The sequence below is a fragment of the Stenella coeruleoalba genome (genome assembly GCF_951394435.1).
Source record: "Stenella coeruleoalba genome assembly, chromosome: 17".
NCBI classification, from domain to species: Eukaryota; Metazoa; Chordata; class Mammalia; order Artiodactyla; family Delphinidae; genus Stenella; species Stenella coeruleoalba.
In genome coordinates, this window is record NC_137163.1 from 69,512,625 (window position 1) to 69,531,064 (window position 18,440).

At 38.8% G+C, this 18,440-nt stretch overlaps 1 protein-coding gene across 1 annotated transcript in view; it reads left to right on the top strand.

Annotated features, from left to right (window-relative positions):
• Nucleotides 1–18,440, top strand: part of ARMC1 (armadillo repeat containing 1) — a 34,508-nt gene that overhangs the window by 2,093 nt on the left and 13,975 nt on the right. The window contains exons 2-4 of the mRNA XM_079901553.1: nt 1,515–1,735; nt 7,976–8,067; nt 17,058–17,247. Coding sequence (XP_079757679.1) covers nt 1,553–1,735; nt 7,976–8,067; nt 17,058–17,247 — 465 coding nt within the window. The 5' untranslated portion in view covers nt 1,515–1,552. The remainder of the gene's footprint in view (nt 1–1,514; nt 1,736–7,975; nt 8,068–17,057; nt 17,248–18,440) is intronic.

The following is an 18,440-nucleotide window of genomic DNA, read 5'->3' on the forward strand; positions in this document are numbered from 1 at the left end:
TTGATAGCTGCTATGACTAATCCCATTTTACAGATGTAGAAACTGAGACAAAGAGTTTAGGTGATCTGCCTAAAATCACATTTACCAAGTGGTGGAGCCAGGGTCTGATTCACGTAGAGCCTGCTTTCTTAGATGGACAGTATAAACAGCTTTCCTGGGAGAAGTGTCTCTCAACTACCTCCCACCCCGTACTACTGCTCTACTCTTTATATCTTTGTATATTTCAATATATGGGAAGACCATTTCAGCTTTATTACCTTTTTCCTCCCAAATAACGTTAGTAGGCTGTCTGGAGTTACAGAATAATTTCCCAGCCCACGTCCCCCAGTTGGCATGGTTTTTGAAATTAGCATTAAACTAACTCTTTACTTTGTGTAAAGTATTTACACCTTTATATTCTTTTTTTTTTGGCCCTGCTGCATGGCATGGGGATCTCAGTTCCCCCACTAGGAATCGAACCTGTGCCTCCTGCAGTGGAAGCACGGAGTCTAAACCACTGGACCGCTAGGGAATTCCTCCCCCAACACCTTTATATTCTTCCTATTAAGAAATATATTGTATAACTTGGTTAATGGAAGTTACTATTTTTAACTTTCTGCATCTGTGAAAATTATTCCTTGTTATTTTGTATTTCCGTTTGTATGTTTATTATGTTACATTTTCTAAAATATCTTGTTTACTTTTGTGGGAAAAAGGTATGCTGAGTTTAAAAGGAAGGTATGGGAAGTGGAACGACTGCTGACCAGTTTAGGAGATAATAAATAAGCTTTCAGCCCAGTTCTATACTAACTGGCTTTTGTCACCTGGGGCAAATTATTTAACTTCTCTGTGACTGTTTCCTTATCTGCCAAATGAATTACCTCACCTCAAAATCTGTTTCATTCTTCTGAGTTTGGCCCACTCAGGGACGGACAGGTGTGGTTAGATTCGGTTCAGATCCACCCTGATCTCGCAGACTCCACTGGCCTGAGGCACAGGGCAAGATCCCCTTCTTGGCTTCTTTGTTCATGACCTTCTTTGACTCCCTCCTTCTTCTTAAGGGATGTTATCTTTTGTAAACCCAGTAAACTGGGTTTTGTTCACAGATGATTTAGAAAAAAAGCTGTCAGCCAGCCACTTTTCTCGGAGACACTTGTCTTAGGCTCCAGAAGTGTTCTAGAGGAAAAAAACACTGGCAGTGTTACAGTTTGAGAAGTGTAGCAAAGGTTGTAAGTTTGAACTGTAAAGACCTTGTTTATTGTGACTTTGGTGTTAAAATATGTATTGCTAAAAAGTTTATTGGAATAATGAGGATGACATGTGTTCTTTAAACATTGTGCACACATAAATAACTTGATTTTTTTTGTTGTTGTTAGTTAGCTTTCTATGTTCTCAGACTGGAATTGCCAAATGCTTAAGTTTTTGTGATTTAGATTCATCTGTTTCTTTCTGAAAGTGCTGTGATTCTGATTATTTAACAAATGCCATAATACACCTCACCAATCTAGAACTAATTTTGCCAACCATTTCTACAGAATTTAAGAAGATTTTGTTCACGTGTATGGCATAGAAGATGAATTCGTCCTCCTCCACCATGAATGAAGAACCTGATGCTCTCTCGGTAGTTAACCAGCTCCGGGATCTAGCAGCAGATCCATTAAACCGTAGAGCCATTGTCCAGGATCAGGGATGTCTGCCCGGCCTTATTTTATTTATGGACCATCCCAACCCCCCTGTCGTCCACTCGGCTCTGCTTGTAAGTTGCCTTTAGTAATTTCAGTCTCAGTGTTACAATTTTGCAATTAAGGAGAATTTGAAAAAGTATTAGATGACATGGTAAAAAGTTAAAAGTGTAGAGCAAATAATAGTAAGTTTGTATGTATTTCTGTATGTGCAAACATGTACGTGTAGTCCTCTTACACAAATGGTAGCATACTATATTGTTTTTATTCTTTGACACAAATGGTAGCATACTACATGCATGGAATGTTCTGCAACTTCCTTTTTTCACTTAAGAAGAAATCTTAAGGATTATATTATATCAGTACAGAAAGACACTCAAAGAGGCACTTATGGTTTTGTTTTTCTTTTGTAACAGTTTTGTTAAGATGTAATCACATACCGTGCAATTTACCTAAAGTGTACAATTCGATGGGTTTTAGTGTATTCACAGAGTTGTGCAGCCATCACCACCATCAATTCTAGAACATTTTCATCACCTCAGAAAGAAACTCTGCTCTTATTGTTTCTCAGCCCCACTCTCTTCCCCTAAGCAGCCGTGACTTCCTGTGTCTTTGTATTTGCGTATATCTCTGGCAAAAGTGCCTGTATACATTTATATAAATGGAAGCATATAATATATGGTCTTTGTGACTTGTTTCTTTCACTGAGCTAATGTTTTCAAGGTGCATCCACATTGTAGCATGTATCAGTACTTCATTCCTTTTTATGGTTCCTTCATTCCATTATATAGGTGTGCCAGATTGTTTATCTGTTCATTAGTAGATGGATGTGGCACTTGTTTTAATACAAGATGGGAAGGAAAGATAAAGGAGAAGAAAAGAGAAAATATACAGGATCATAGCTAATAATGCACAAGGAACTACCATATTATGAGGAATGTGGGGGCTAGAAAAACATGATAAAGAACAATACAAAGCAATCAGGCAAATACAGAATGTGAAAATTTCTGGAAGACAAATAATCCAGTTCAGTGAACAATAAATTGCATTAAAAAGGCAGTTGGGGTGTGTGAAAGGCATAGCAGTAACTGTTACAGATTTAGAGAGACTTAAGGGACATATCAGCCAGGTATAATATGTGGACCTGATTGGATTCCACTTTGAACAAATCAACCATAAACATATTTTTTAGATAACTTGAAATGAATGTGGACAAGACAGTAGATAATATTAAAGAACCACTTATTGCTTTTGCAGGGTATTATAATAGTATTATCATTAACTTAATTTTTTAAAAAACATTAACTTCTTAGGGATATACTGAAGTATTTACAAATGAAATTCTATGTTCTGTGAGATTTGCTATAAAATGCTCCAGTGTGGTTAGCGGCGGGGGAGATGGATGAAACAGGATTGCCTAGTGGATGATAATTGTTGAAGCTGAATGATGGATACATGGGGGTCACCACACATTTTCTCTACTTTTGTGTCTTCTGAAATTTTCACAGCAAAAAGTTTAAAAGAAAATTACTGTCATAGAAAATTTTAAACTCATTGTCCTTTACTTAAGGACCCATGATCAATTCCCATTTAGTGTAATTTCACAAGTTCATACAGAAAAATAATATAGGCTGTTTCTTTTCAGAAATCAAAGTACATAATACAGATTTCCTATTTTACCTTCATAGAATGACGTTTATTTAGGCAAAACAGTGGTATGAGTGAACAGTAGTAACAAATGGGGAAATTTGCGTGGCCCCTAGTTTGGGTCCTATTTCAATGAGAATTGGAATAAGGGTGAGAGGAGAGAGTGTGTTGGTCTCTTGACAGAGACTTGGGGTTGAAGGGGGTTGTTTATTTTAAATAGACTAGTCTTGAACTTATTTAAATTCGGAAGGCAAGGGGCTGCTGAAGTGGGAAAGGTTTGAGGAGAAGGCTCTCACAGTTGGTACAGAAAATGGGAAAGGTTGCTAACTGAGGACGATGGTGAGATTGTTCACAAGCGTTGAGATTGTTCACTGCTTAGTTTGCTAACGCTGAATTGATATGAGGCTTACAGCTTATGAAACTCCTTTTTCACCCTGCTTCAGGCCTGCCATAGGCCCTGAGAGCCAGATAGTTGAATTTGTTTGAGGTTGATTCTTGGCCAGGCAAGTTGGTAATTAAGGAAGTTTAGGATTTTGGCAAGAGAGTAGTTGAAACAGTAGACTGTAGGTGCTGGGCTAAATAGGAAGAGAAGTCAAGTCATGGAGGGACCTAGTAAGGAGAGTAGAGGGAGCCAGGGGCTCAGAGTTCCCAGAGAGGTTGAAGAATATGTTGGTGTTCTCATAATTTCATTTTATCTTCACTGTTGACTTATTAGCTATACCTTTTTGTTTTTAATTTTTTTAGTGGTTGTTCTAGGTTTACATTATACATCTTTAACTTGTTACAGTCTGCTTCATGTATAATGTGAGAATCATACAACCGTATATTTCCATTTCCTTCTCCCATCCTTTGTGCTATTTTTTGTCACACATTTTACTTCTGTGTGTGCATAAAAAATCTACAGTATTTTTTTTCTCTTACTCTAAGCTATTTTAAAGAGATTAAAGATTTAAAAATCAAGTGTATTTTATATTTACCATTTCTGGTGTTCTTCATTTCTTTTTCTTTTTTTTTTTTTTTTTTGCGGTACGCGGGCCTCTCACTGTTGTGGCCTCTCCTGTTGCGGAGCACAGGCTCTGGACGCGCAGGCTCAGCGGCCATGGCTCACGGGCCCAGCCGCTCCGCGGCATGTGGGATCCTCCCGGACCGGGGCACGAATCTGAGTCCCCTGCATCGGCAGGCAGACTCTCTGCGCCACCAGGGAAGCCCTTCTTCATTTCTTAATACAGATTTGTATTTCTACTGGTGTCTTTTATTTTCCGCCTGAAGAAGTTTAACGTTTTTTGTAATGCAGTTTTGTTTTGTTTTTTTGCGGTACGCGGGCCTCTCACTGTTGCGGCCTCTCCCGTTGCGGAGCTCCGGACGCACAGGCTCAGCGGCCATGGCTCACGGGCCCAGCCGCTCCGCGGCATGTGGGATCTTCCCAGACCAGGGCACGAACCCATGTCCCCTGCACCGGCAGGCGGACTCTCAACCACTGCGCCACCAGGGAAGCCCTGTAATGCAGTTTTGCTCTTGGCGTTTTCCCCCTGGGGCTTTACAAGATGTTTCATTTTTTTTTTTTTTTTTTTTTTTTTGGCCACACCGAGTGGCATGTGGGATCTTGGTTCCTCGACCAGGGATCGAACCTGTGCCCTGTGCATTGGAAGCGCAGAGTCTTAACCACTGGACCGCCAGGGAAGTCCCGTGGATGTTGTTTTATCTTCTGGCTCAAATTATTTCTAATGAGCAGACTGCTGTGATTCTTACCTTTGTTCCTCTCCATATAATATATAAGCCTTTTTCTGGCTTCTTTTGTGACTTTATCAATGGTTTTCAGCAAATGATTATGATGTGCTTAATATGGATGGTTTTCTTCGCGTTTTGGTTTTGTTCTTGTTTTGCTTGGGATTTGTTGGTCTTGGATCTTTCAAGTTTTTTCTGTCTCTTCCCTGTCACTCCTCTCGTGGGATTCCAGTTGTATGTGTTTTAGATACCTCATGTGGTCCCACAGGTCACTGTTCCTTTTTTTTTCTTTAAGTCTTTTTCTTTTCTCTCGCAGTCCTTCGCTTTGGATCGTTTCTATTGCTGCATTTTAAAGCTCACTGATGTTTTTTTCTATAGTGCCTAATCTGCTGTTAATCCTATCCACTGTGGTTTTCATTTTAGACATTATGTTTTGTCCTCTGGAAGTTACCTTTGGGTCTTTTTAATATCTTCCATTTTTTTTTCTCACCATACTTAGGTGTTTCTACCCATCCTTGAGCATATGGAACATAATTATAATAGCTGTTTTAATGCTTTTATTTCTCATTTTGCCTCTGTCATATTTTGGTCTGTTTCTATTGATTTTTTTTTCCCCCTTGATTATAGTCATATTTTTCTGCTTTTCATGTCTGGTAGTTTTTAATCAGATGCCAGACATCGCAGATTTTATCGTATGGGCTTTTGAGTTTTTGGTGTCCCTATAAATATTCTTCAGCTTTGTTCTTGGTTGCCCTTAAGTTACTTGGGATCAGTTTGATCCTTTCAAGACTCCTAATGGGATGCTCTTCTGAGGATTCACCCTGATTCCTCCTGCATTGTGAGGTCTTTTCACTTCTGGCTGGTGGTGTCACAAACTATTCTCGGCCCAGTGTGAGGTCCAGGAGTGGTTTTCCCTACTTTCTGGTGGTTTTAGTCCCAGGCCCTTTGGTCTTTTACTCCAGGCATGTGCAAGTCAGCATTCAACCATAGATTCTTGGGGACCCCTCCGTAGATCTCTGGAGCTGTCTTGCTGTGCTGATCCCTCCTCTCTGTTACTCTCCTCTGCAAATTCTAGCTGCCTGGGGTATTTTCTGACACCAGCCAATGTCCTCTGTGGACACCAGCTGGGTGACCAACAATGCAATTTTGACAGTAACCACTCAGAGTTAGGTATCAAATTCCCCAGGTGTAAGAGTCAGTTCCCCAAGACTGCCTTCACTTCAAAGGCCAGTTGCAAGTATCAGGTCATCCATGTTTCTAACAGAGCAGCTATAAATTGGGTGTTCCAGTGACCTCCTCCTCAGTTCAGTAATTTACTAGAATGGCTCCAGAACTCAGGAAGCCACTTTACTTGCATTTACCAGATTTTTATAAAGGATACAAATGAACAGGCACATAGGGCAGGATCTGGAAGGGTCCTGCGTGCAGGAACTTCTGTCTCTGTGGAGTTGGGGCACACCACCCTGGCAGGTGGATGTATTTACCAAGCCAGAAACTCTGAATCTCCTTGTTCAAGAGTTTTTATAGAGCTCAATTTCCAGCCCTTCCCTACCTCCCAGGTCAGTGGGTGGGGCTGAAAGTTCCCACCCTCTAGTCACTTGGTCTTTCTAGTGAGAGCTGCATCCTGAGGCCATCTGGGGGACACAGCCTAACTCACTTCTTTAACATGAACTCACCCAAGTGTGATCTAAAGGGCCTCCTTATGAATAACAAACTCCTATCAAAAAATTCCAAGGGTTTTAGGAACTCTATGCCAGGGACTAGACGAAGACCAGACATGTATTTTTTATTATACTACTCCACCCTAACCTCCCCAGCTCTCATCTCTGTCTCCCTAGCTTGGCAAGACCCCTGGACTTCACTGGGCTTCCCTCTCCCTGTGCCGCAATCTGGAACTGCTTCCAAAGCAGTAAGATGGGGCAGTTGTAGGATCTGCCTCATCATTTCTCTTAGGGATTCCAGTCCTATGCTGCTTCTCATCCAGTTGTCCTGTTTGTTAGTTTTTTTATGAAGGGAGGGCAGTTCCCTTGGCAGTTAATCCTATATGGACCAAAGTGAAAATCAAGGTAAGACTAGTTACAGAAAGGATAGGAGATTGCAGTCAGAGACAGGTTGTTGGATTTGTAATTTCATGGATAGTACCATTTTTGGTAAGGACCAGGCACTTTGGAAATGTAGTGTAGAGGACTAGTAGGAAATGTGAAGGTCAGTGAACTGAGGGGGCAGCTTTGGATGGTGTAGTTCACAGAGGTATTCCCCTGCGAATCAGGTACTAAAGTCTGCAGTGAATGATCAGAGATTAGGAAGTTTGTAGAACAGCTAATAAAATCCCTCAAGAATCAGCATGTGAAGGAAATACTTGCAAAAATGTACTTTAAATCTTAAGAGAAAAGCATCCTAGAAAAGTTAAATTCACAGGATAGGAATTTGTGAGAGTGAGTTCATCTTTTGGTTTTCAGTTTAAAAAAAAAAGTCATTTTAAAGGTGTTTTATAAAACTAGAAACAGTTCATTCCATAAAGGGGGTTGTATGTTTTGTCCCTCTCAGCAGTTTATTTTAATTAATATGTCAAAGCACCTAGGGAAATGATGGCTATTGGAACTGCTCCCTGAAATTAATAAATGGACTATAGTTCCTTGTATCCTTGTCAAGATGAAGTGGTGAAAATGAAACCAGAACAGCCTAATTTTGACCTTGCAGATAAGTTGGGAACCTTCATTTCAAAGAGCAGATTCAGCTACTGCAGCTCAAAGGAATATTTTTGTCCCCTAGAGGACTGCTCTGCTTATCACATTTAAAGAAGAGTTTCTAAACATTCAAAACCAATTGGTTCTAAAAAGCAAAGCCCTGTTTTTCACTCTTTCCTCTCGCAGTAGCTTAGTAGTGGGTTTAATTTTGAGTAGTCTGGCATGTGGACTGACCTATTCCTGCTCTCGCTGTAGGCTCTTCGATACTTGGCAGAGTGCCGTGCTAACAGAGAAAAGATGAAAGGAGAGCTGGGTATGATGCTAAGCTTGCAAAGTGTTATACAGAAGTAAGTACAATAGATAGTGTCTCCTAATGGAGTAGAAAAGTGGGTCATGTTACTTTACTGAAATTTGTACTCTAATGTGACGGCATACTTTCGTGGGTTATATGTTCAAAAATGTTCTGATGGTCAGTGTTGTGATTATTTCTAAACGTTGATATTAACAGTAGTCCTTATGAAAATGCTCAAATTTTATTTAAAATGTTGATACACATTGTACTTATGAATAATACTAAAAAGAGACAGTCCTACCTTGTATGAAGTTTTGTGAAGTAGATGTAAATGGATTTGCTAGTGGTGCAACACAGGTGGCATTTGGAAATGTGCAGCATTATAGTATAGTACATAATTCTTTTCTTACTTCCTCGCAGTCTTACTCCAAAGAACCTTGATCTGTATCATGACAAAAAGGGCTTTTGGTGAGATTTTCCTGAGAATCATTGCGATGTCTCTTAGAGATTTAGGGCCGTTTAATTTGAATTCTAGCAAATGGGTGGTTTTTAATTGTACCTTTCATCTTAGGAAGGTTTTTGTATCTATCATCTCATTTTGCTATTTACAGCTTTTTGAGGTAGGTTAGACAGATAATAGTTTTATGGGTGAGAAAATTACAGAGAGGCTGAGTTTCTTATCTGTAGTCCTTCAGCTGTGTTGCCTCTGGGAACATCTGGTTTTGCTCCTTTCCTAGGCCTTGCTGATTTCCTTGTAGAAGGCTAGAAATTGAAGATTAAGTGTTTTGTTATTTGCACTGTGTCTGAAAGCAAAAAAACTATGCTTTCTGAGGTTTTATCTTAGTTTACTTTGTATCTTGATCTTATTCAAGACATGACTGCCTTTAAGACTATAATAAATAACCATTTAATTTACTGATTTTTAAAACTTGCAGTTTCTTTGGCTTGAGTGCTCACAAAAGTTCTATAATTCCCAAGCACTGTAAGTTAAATTATATCAGTGGACCGCCATCCAAACTGACTTCCAAGGCAGTGTATTTTTTTTTAGTGTTCTTGGCTTCTAGATAAATTTCATTTTAATAATCTTTTTTTTTTTAATCATGCTACCCCTGATAGGTGTCTTGATCTTTAATAATGACAAGTTAGAGACTGAAGGGTTTTTTTTGTTTTTATTCAGGTGATCAGTTAGGAATAAATATTAGAAAATATTGACTGGCATCAGTTGTATTAATCATTACCTATGGTTTGAGGTCAGTTGCATTAATAAAATTTGGATTGCAGTTCTGACTTGAGACAAATGGTCTCTTTGACCCTCAGTTTCCTTATCCATACACCTGCAGTAACAACGTCAAAGTGCTCGATTCAGTGGGATGATACGTGTAGAAATGCTCTGTAAATTCTAAAGTGTTGTATAAAATATGAGGTTGCATTGTTCTTGTGCCTAGTATGTTTTAATGCCATGTAATTATTTTTTTTTTAATTTTATTTTTTTGCGGTACGCGGGCCTCTCACTGTTGTGGCCTCTCCCGTTGTGGAGCGCAGGCTCCGGACGCGCAGACTCAGCGGCCATGGCTCACGGGCCCAGCCGCTCCGCGGCACGTGGGATCTTCCCGGACCAGGGCACGAACCCGTGTCCCCTGCATCGGCAGGCGGACTCTCAACCACCGTGCCACCAGGGAAGCCCCCATGTAATTATTTTTAACTGGCATGTTCTTTTGGAAATCGTGACAGGATTAAGCATAATATGGAGCCTTCTGTAGGATTATTTTATTCATATCATGAACTTAAGATTGTGTATTTCTTTAACAGGTTTGGTTATTGAAGCTGAAAATATGTGGTAAAAATTTTAAAATGTAAGAAATTATATGAAAAGTTAATGTTGATATTAAAATATGCTTCAAATTTGAGCTTTAAACATTTAGAGCAAGTTTTAGAGGTACTGTAGATTTAACCTATAAAACAATTTCTTAGCTTGGTTGTCTAAGGTTGTGGTATGTGTGTATCTGTAAATGAGAGATACATCTAAAATATTGGGTTGGCCAGAAAGTTCGGGGTTTTCCGTAACATCTTAACGTCAGGGAGACAACTTGTATTTTTTTTAAAATAAATTTATTTAGTTTATTATTTATTTATTATTCTTGGCTGTGTTTGTTGCCACGTGCACGGGCTTTCTTTAGTTTCTGCGAACAGGGGCTACTCTTCGTTGTGGTACGCCGGCTTCTCATTGTGGTGGCTTCTCTCATTGTGGAGCATGGGCTCTAGGCGTGTGGGCTTCAGTAGTGTGGCACGTGGGCTCAGTAGTTGTGGCTCGCGGGCTCTAGAGCGCAGGCTCAGTTGTGGCGCACGGGCTTAGTTGCTCCACGGCATGTGAGATCTTCCTGGACCAGGGCTTGAACCCGTGTCCCCTGCATTGGCAGGCGGCTTCTCAACCACTGCACCACCAGGGAAGACCAACAACTTGTATCTTTATAAGAGAAGTATTATGTCAGCTCAGGTCATTATCTTGCAGTGTCATCTGGGAAGGAGATCTTGAGATGGAGTTAGAAATGGAAGAGGTTTATTGTGAGATATCGTCTGTAGAGGTAGAAGGGAATGAAGAAGGATTGGACTATAGTCGTTAGACTGCAATGCAGATCTGACATCTGTAAAAGGAAAGTGAAGAGGAAATCGAATGGGGCAAGGAGTCTCAGATTGCAATGCAAATCTGACAGACAGCTCAAGGGGGAGCTCCAAAGCGAGGATTACCCTGTAGATGAGTCTTGTATTGCGCAGAAATGGCCAGGCCCTATTGTGCCCCTGCTGCCCAGGCATTGAGTGGGGTCTCCCTGGGAACGGTCAGGCCTTGGAATGAAGGATTGAATGGTGTGAGAGATCTCAAAGCCACTACTGCTGGTGGCTCTACTATTCTACTCCCTGTAGCCAAAGGGCAGGTTTCCTTCTTAAAGGGAGATCCAAGCAGTGTGTCTCCACGGTTGCCACAAGCAGCTTCTCTTTAATACAAATGATGTATATTTTTTAGGACACTGTGGTGATCGTTGCTGGCTCCTCCAGCAGTAAAACAGGTATGCATTCATTGCATACGCCATTATAATTTGGTCCTGTACCCCTCTCAAAAGTGGAGATATGATATAATAATTTTTATATATATTTTCCAGCTCGTTTGGCTGTGGGAGATCTCAGATTTGAAGGTTACCTTTCAAGCTTTCTTAAAAGTCACCTCTGTTTACTAAAATAATCATCTTAGAATTTATCAGTTACTGTTATCAGAAGGTCAATAAAACTATGTGTTTTAGCTTGTAATAAGACTGAAGTATTAGAATCAGGTTTTGGTTCAGCATGTTTAGCTTTGTGTTGTGAATTATCTCATGGCTTGGACATAATTTTTTTTATATATTTATTCATTTAATTTATTTATTATTTATTTTCAGCTGCGTCGGGTCTGAGTTGCGGCGTGCGGGATCTTTGTTGAGACATACGGGATCTTTTGTTGTGGCATGTGGACTTCTCTCTAGTTGTGGCGTACGGGTTTTCTCTTCTCTAGTTGTGGTGCAGGGCTCCAGGGCACATGGTCTCTATAGTTGTGGTGAGGAGGCTCCAGAACGCTGGCGCTCCAGGGCACGTGGGCTCTGTAGTTTGTGGCACACGGGCTCAGTAGTTGCGGCATGCGGGCTTAGTTGCCCTGCGGCATGTGCGATCTTAGTTCTCTGACCAGGGATCAAACCCGAGTCCCCTGCATTGGAAGGTGGATTCTTTACCACTGGACCACCAGGGAAGTCCCTCATTTTCCTTTTTTAAGAAATTAGATTGCTCTGGCATTATTATTTTCTCCTCATTTACTTTTTTCTTTTGGGTACCTGTATTAAAAATTCTTAAAAAATCAAAAGGAAAAGTTTTTATCATATAGAGCAGGGTGAGTTTTATATATGCATAATTGTTTTGACACTGTAGAAATATGTTCTTCAGACATTATTTTGCATTTTGACGTCTTTGTTGGCAGATACAGATGACTGATTTACCACTATTCCATTCTTATATAGGTCATCTTGGTAAGCCATAGCACAAGAGATCTAAATTATATACCCCAATTGTTTTCATTGATGTGGCTGCCCCATGACAGCTAGGCAGTCAGGGTGGGATTCGGATCAGTTTTTCTCTCTGTTTAGGAGTACTGAGTTAAGGGGAGATTTAGTTGTGATTCTGTGGAACTATACAACTAGGGAAGCAGCAAAAGGATCTTCCCATACCCCAGTGAGACCCACAGAACAAAGAAAATCCATTGTGGAGGGATGCTGCTTTATTGACTGAAGAGAAACCTTCATCTGGAGTGATCAGAGGGGAAACCAGAAAGCAGAAGTAGGTGGGGAGAGTGGAGGTTATTCTTAACATGAGAAGCAGAGAGCAATGTTTTATAAAATAGGGGAAATTCTGTGTATTGAAATTTTTGCCCTTTTATCACCAAATTATTTTTTGCTACAAAATTTTGCTGAGATTTTAGCAAGTTATTCAACAGCAGGTTTGACTTAATGTTTAGGTCAAATTGGTGCTTACAGATTGACAGTTGGATTGATTTCAAAGTCACTGTTACTTTCAGTTCTTCAATTGTGAAGAGAATTTTAAGTTCTCTGTCACTCAAAATGAATCTGGCATTGTGTTCTAATTTTAATCTTCCATAAATGAAAACTTGTCCTTAGAGGTTAGAACCTCTTTACATTTTATTTTTAACCCTGGATCCCTTTGTGAAGAGAATTTTCAAAATGTCAGTCTAGGAAGATATCTAAATGCAGTTTAAGACATTTGTTACTTTGTATTTCAGGAGTAATACTTTTGATACAAAATGTATTTTATAAAGGCACTTGTGACTATCTAACATGAAGTATGCTATAAATAAAAGTCACTTTAATAAAATGTGGCATCTCAACTTTAAAATACCTCATTTCATCTAGAGAACTTCCTAAAATTCTAGATTTTGAAACAGTGCCATAGTAATGGTGGTCTATTCTTCTTGCTAAAATCTTGGATGAAAAGTATGTGCTTCATTTCTTTATGCCTTTCTTCTGTGTTCTTTTATTTTCTTTAAAATGCTATTTTAAAATCTTATTACAAGTATGCGGTATGTGGTTTATTTATAAAAATTCAAAAATATAAAAAAGAAAATCCATAATGCCATTTATGTTTTCATTTAAATATGTTTATACATACATAGTTTTTTAAACTTTAGTTTGAAATGACATCAGACTTTCAGAAAAGTTGTACAAACAGTACACTGATGCCTAGATAAGTACACTGGTAGTCCCCAAATTTTAACATTTTACCATTTGTTTTACTGTGTTTTTGTTTTTTTAAATATTTATTTATTTTGGCTGCCCTGGGTCTTAGTTGCGGCATGAGATCTTTGTCGTGGCATGCGGGGGTCTTTTAGTTGAGGCATGCGGGCTTTTAGTTGCAGCATGTGGGATCTAGTTCCCTGACCAGGGATCAAACCCAGGCCCCCTGCACTGGGAGCACAGAGTCTTAACCGCTGGACCACCCGGGAAGTCCCTTGTTTTACTATTTTAACATTTGCTTTATTCTTTCTCCATACATGTTGTTGTTTGGTATATATGTCTTCATAACTTATATATAGTCATTGTGAAGTATGTATTTGAGGAGAAAAAAATGTGTCCTTTGTCATGTTTAATGCTTGGATTTGGGGCTGGAATTCTACTTTGTGTGATATCAGTACACAATTCCTGTTCTCATTGTTTCTATTTGCCTTATCTACACTTGCCCATTCCTTTATTTCTGAAGCACTTTTAGTTGTGTCTTGTTTTGTGAGTCAAAATGAAAATCTTTTAGTGGGGGCAATAAAGTAGGAGCTTGGGATTAACATACACACACTACTATATATAAAATAGATAACCAACAAGGACCTACTGTATAGCACAGGGAACTCTATCTACTCAATAACCTATATGGGAAAAGAATCTGAAAAAGAATGAATATATGTATACGTATAACTGAATCACTCTGCTGTACACCTGAAACTAACACAACATTGTAAATCAACTATACTCCAATAAAAATAAAATAAAAAATCTTTTAAATTAGTGAGCTAGGTCCATTTATATTTATTGCTGTTACTGATATATTTCATCTTAACCCATTTTTGTTGTAATTACCATGTATATTATAATAGTTGTGTTTCTGTGCCTGCTGTTTTCTTCTTTTATCTTGAAAATTTCTTCTGATTTGTCTTATTGTTATAGTGGCTACCTTTGTACTTATACTTTAAAGAAATGTTCTCAGTTTTCTGTTTTCTTATTTAAACTTTCACCATCTTGCTTGTTAGTTTTAATGGTAATCTTTTCACTCCCATAGTCAGACTTTTTCTACTTTTCCCTTTTCTTCTCCCTTTTCCTTTCTTTAAGTTGCATTATTTCTACTTTATCAGAACATTTATATATTCTATTCTCTTTTCCACTTTAGTTTTAAATTTAGATCTACAGTTAAATGTGTAAAATGCTCATCATCAGTCCTTTTGCTAGTTTTCCTAGTCATATCTGTTGGTTGAAGCTTAATTCTCTAGTAGATTGCTCAAGTAAGACTCTAATATTCCTTGAGTTCTTTCATGTTTAAAATTCCTTTTCTGTAACCTTGATACTTGAAGGAAAACTGGACTGCATCCATGGTTCACCTTTTGTTTTCTTGTGATTCTTGAAAATGCTGCTCCATTTTGCCTTGATTTTTATGTTGTTTTTTGTAAAGTTTTTAGAACAGAGGGTGGCAACTTTTTTTCTGTAAAATAAAAAGCCAGATAGTAACTATTTTAGGCTTTGTTGGGCTCACAGTCTCTGTTGCGGCGCTCAGCTCTGCCCTTGTGGGTTAAAGCAGCCAGAGATGATATGTAAATGACGGACTTTTGCTCAAGGATCATAGTTTTCCTGCCTTTGGACTTCATTGTTACCTAAGCAGAGTTGCTGACTGCCTTCTTAGAACCCTTTTAAAGTTAGGATTGGTTTTGCATTGAAAGATGAAGGATGATTTTCTGAGTTGCATAAATGTTATAAGAACACTTTTTTTAGTGAACACCACAGGAAAAAAAAGCAAAACCAACTCCTAAAGGAAAAGTTGTGAAGATCTTCAAAAGATGATAGCAAGTCTTTAACATTAAAATAGTATATTCACTGCTTTCATGAAGTATATGGAAGTCTTAACTGGCTTTTATAGGCGGTATAAAATGATATTAGTAGCATCTATATAGGATTAGAGTGAATTGGTGTTTATGACCAGTGAGGAAATACATTCAAAATGAAAATTATTCTTGATATATAATGAAGATCAGAGTTCACCTTTCAGTTGTGTTTTATGAATAACATTTTGAACATTTTCAATATAGATAACTATTTAGAAAAAGTGGTGAGGAATCAATATACTTCATTATGGAATAGTAAATTACTGAGAGCAGAATTCCAATTATTTAGATGAAAGAGCTTTTCAAGATAGTCTTTTCTCGGGTGTCATATTTTAAAGACTGAACTAAATCCAGGGCATGATCAGCTCTTTCAATTTTCACTTGCTTAAGAAACTTAGGGCAACTAATACTTGTTTAATTATACAGTCTTTCTTAGGCTTATGGCCAACTGTACCATATAACTCTAGACTTTTTGTACTTGAATGTTTTGAATCACATTATTTGAATAGTAATTTTTGTTGTTTTTTTTTTTAAAGACTAAGATACCTGCTTCCAAATCTGTAGATGCTCTTGGCTTTTTCTTTTTGGTTTTAAAAGCATTTTTAAAAAATAAGGCAATAATTATTTATCATTAATTTGTTGAACAGCAACATGCATAGATATTTGTGATACCTCATATAGTGCCCAGATCAAGAAGTAACTTCGTTTTTTTTTTTAACATCTTTATTGGAGTATAATTGCTTTACAGTGTTGTGTTAGTTTCTGCTGTATAACAAAGTGAATCAGCTATACATATACATATATCCCCATATCCCCTCCCTCTTGCGTCTCCCTCCCACCCTCCCTATCCCATCCCTCTAGGTAGTCACAAAGCACCGAGCTGCTATGCGGCTGCTTCCCACTAGCTAGCTATTTTACGTTTGGTAGTGTATATATGTCAGTGCCACTCTCTCACTTCGTCTCAGCTTACCTTTCCCCCTCCCCACGTCCTCAAGTCCATTCTCTAGGTCTGCATCTTTATTCCTGTCCTGCCCCTAGGTTCTTCAGAACCATATATATATATATATATATATATATATATATATATTTTTTTTTTTTTTTTTTTTTTTTTTTTTTTTTTTTGTGGTACATGGGCCTCTCACTGCTGTGGTCTCTCCCGTCGCGGAGCACAGGCTCTGGACGCGCAGGCTCAGCGGTCATGGCCCATGGGCCCAGCCACTCTGCGGCACGCGGGATCCTCCTGGACGGGGGCACGAACGTGTGTCCCCTGCATCGGCAGGCAGACTCCCAACCACTGCGCCACCAGGGAAGCCCCAGAACCATTTTTTTGTAATCGTTTTTACTTCATTTTTGCTTATATGCTTTTGCAAATTTCATTCTGCCTAAGACAAAATTTTACTTAGCTTTAAGGGAAATCTGTGTCTATAGAGGTATTCCCTTAACTGTTTCGTAGGAAGGGCAGCAATAAAATTAGTCCTATGAGGTCTACCAGAAAAACATACTTAGAACAACAGTGGGACCATCATGTTGATTTGACTATGTTATTCTTTAAAAAATTTTTGGTTTTAAGTAGATAGAAATTGAAAATCTTCCAGAAAGGAATTTATTACTGTATGAAAATGATGACACTTTGAACTATGAAATAAAGGAAGTTAAAAATAGTGATGGTGGGAGTATTTATTTCCTATAACCATTTTTGCCAGTCTGTGGTCTGTAACTGTTTTGTTTATCTAAGTAGATGTAGCCTATGTGACTCTAGAAATAAAGTATAGATCAGAATGAAGAAAACAAGGTTTTGCCAAGTTGAGGAATAAAATTACAGAATCAGTAGAAGTGGCAAGACTACTTTGTTAATTTATATATTTCTTTTCAAGGACTACAACTCCAGGAGAAACAAAACTGCTGGCCTCTGAAATCTATGAAATTCTTCAGTCTTCCAATATGGCAGATGGTGATAGTTTCAATGAAATGAATTCACGTCGAAGGAAAGCTCAGTTTTTTCTGGGAACCACAAACAAACGTGCCAAAACAGTGGTTTTGCATATAGATGGTCTTGATGATACGGTAAGACTTTTATAAACACATGGTTCATAACATGCGAGAGAGAAATCATGTAAACTGGTTATCTCAGTGTCACCTGCTAACAGTCTTTAAGAATAAGTCCCTGGCTTCCCTGGTGGCACAGTGGTTAAGAATCTGCCTGCCAGTGCAGGGGACACGGGTTCAAGCCCTGGTCCAGGAAGATCCCACATGCCGTGGAGCAACTAAGCCCGTGCACCACAACTACTGAGCCTGCGCTCTAGAGCCCGCGAGCCACAACTACTACGCCTGTGTGCCACAACTACTGAAGCCCACATGCCTAGAGCCTGTGCTCCTCACCAAAAGAAGCCACAACAATGAGAAGCCCACAGACTGCAATGAAGAGTAGCCCCTGCTCGCCACAACTAGAGAAAGCCCACATGCAGCAACGAAGACCGAACACAGCCAAAAATAGATAAATAAAAATAAATAAATTAAAAAGAAAAGACTAAGTCCTAATATTAGCATTTTATTCTGATAAAGAGGGGCATTTTGTGCTTAACGGGTCAGTTATTCAAAGGACATAACCATTGCAAATATTTCTGCCCTAGTAATAGAACTTCAAAGTATATGAAGCAAAAACTGACGGAAATGCAAGGAGAAATAAATTCACAACTAGAGCTGGAGATTTGAATACCATTGTCTCAATTAATAGAACAAGTATACAGAAAATCAACAGGGATATAGAAGACGCAACACTAATAATCAACTTAACCTAACTGATATTTATAGAAAGACCCACTCAGCAGCAAGGTAATATTCATTCTTTCCATGTGCACATGAAACATTTACCAAGATAGACCATATTGTGTCCCATAAAACAAGTCCTGATTTAAAAGAATTAGAACCAAGCGAAGTGTGTTCTCTGAGCACAATGAAAAGCAAGTTAGAAATCAATCACAGAAAGATACCTGGAAAACCCCCTAAGAATTTTGGAAACTAACCCATTTCTAAAATAATCCATGGGTCAATGAAGAAATCAAAGGAGAAATTAGGAAGTATTTTGAACTGAATAAAAATGAAAATGTGGGGCTTCCCTGGTGGCGCAGTGGTTAAGAATCCACCTGCCAGGGCAGGGGACGTGGGTTTGAGCCCTCGTCCAGGAAGATCCCACATGTTGTGGAGCAACTAAGCCCGTGCGCCACAACTACTGAGCCTGTGCTCTAGAGCCTGTGAGC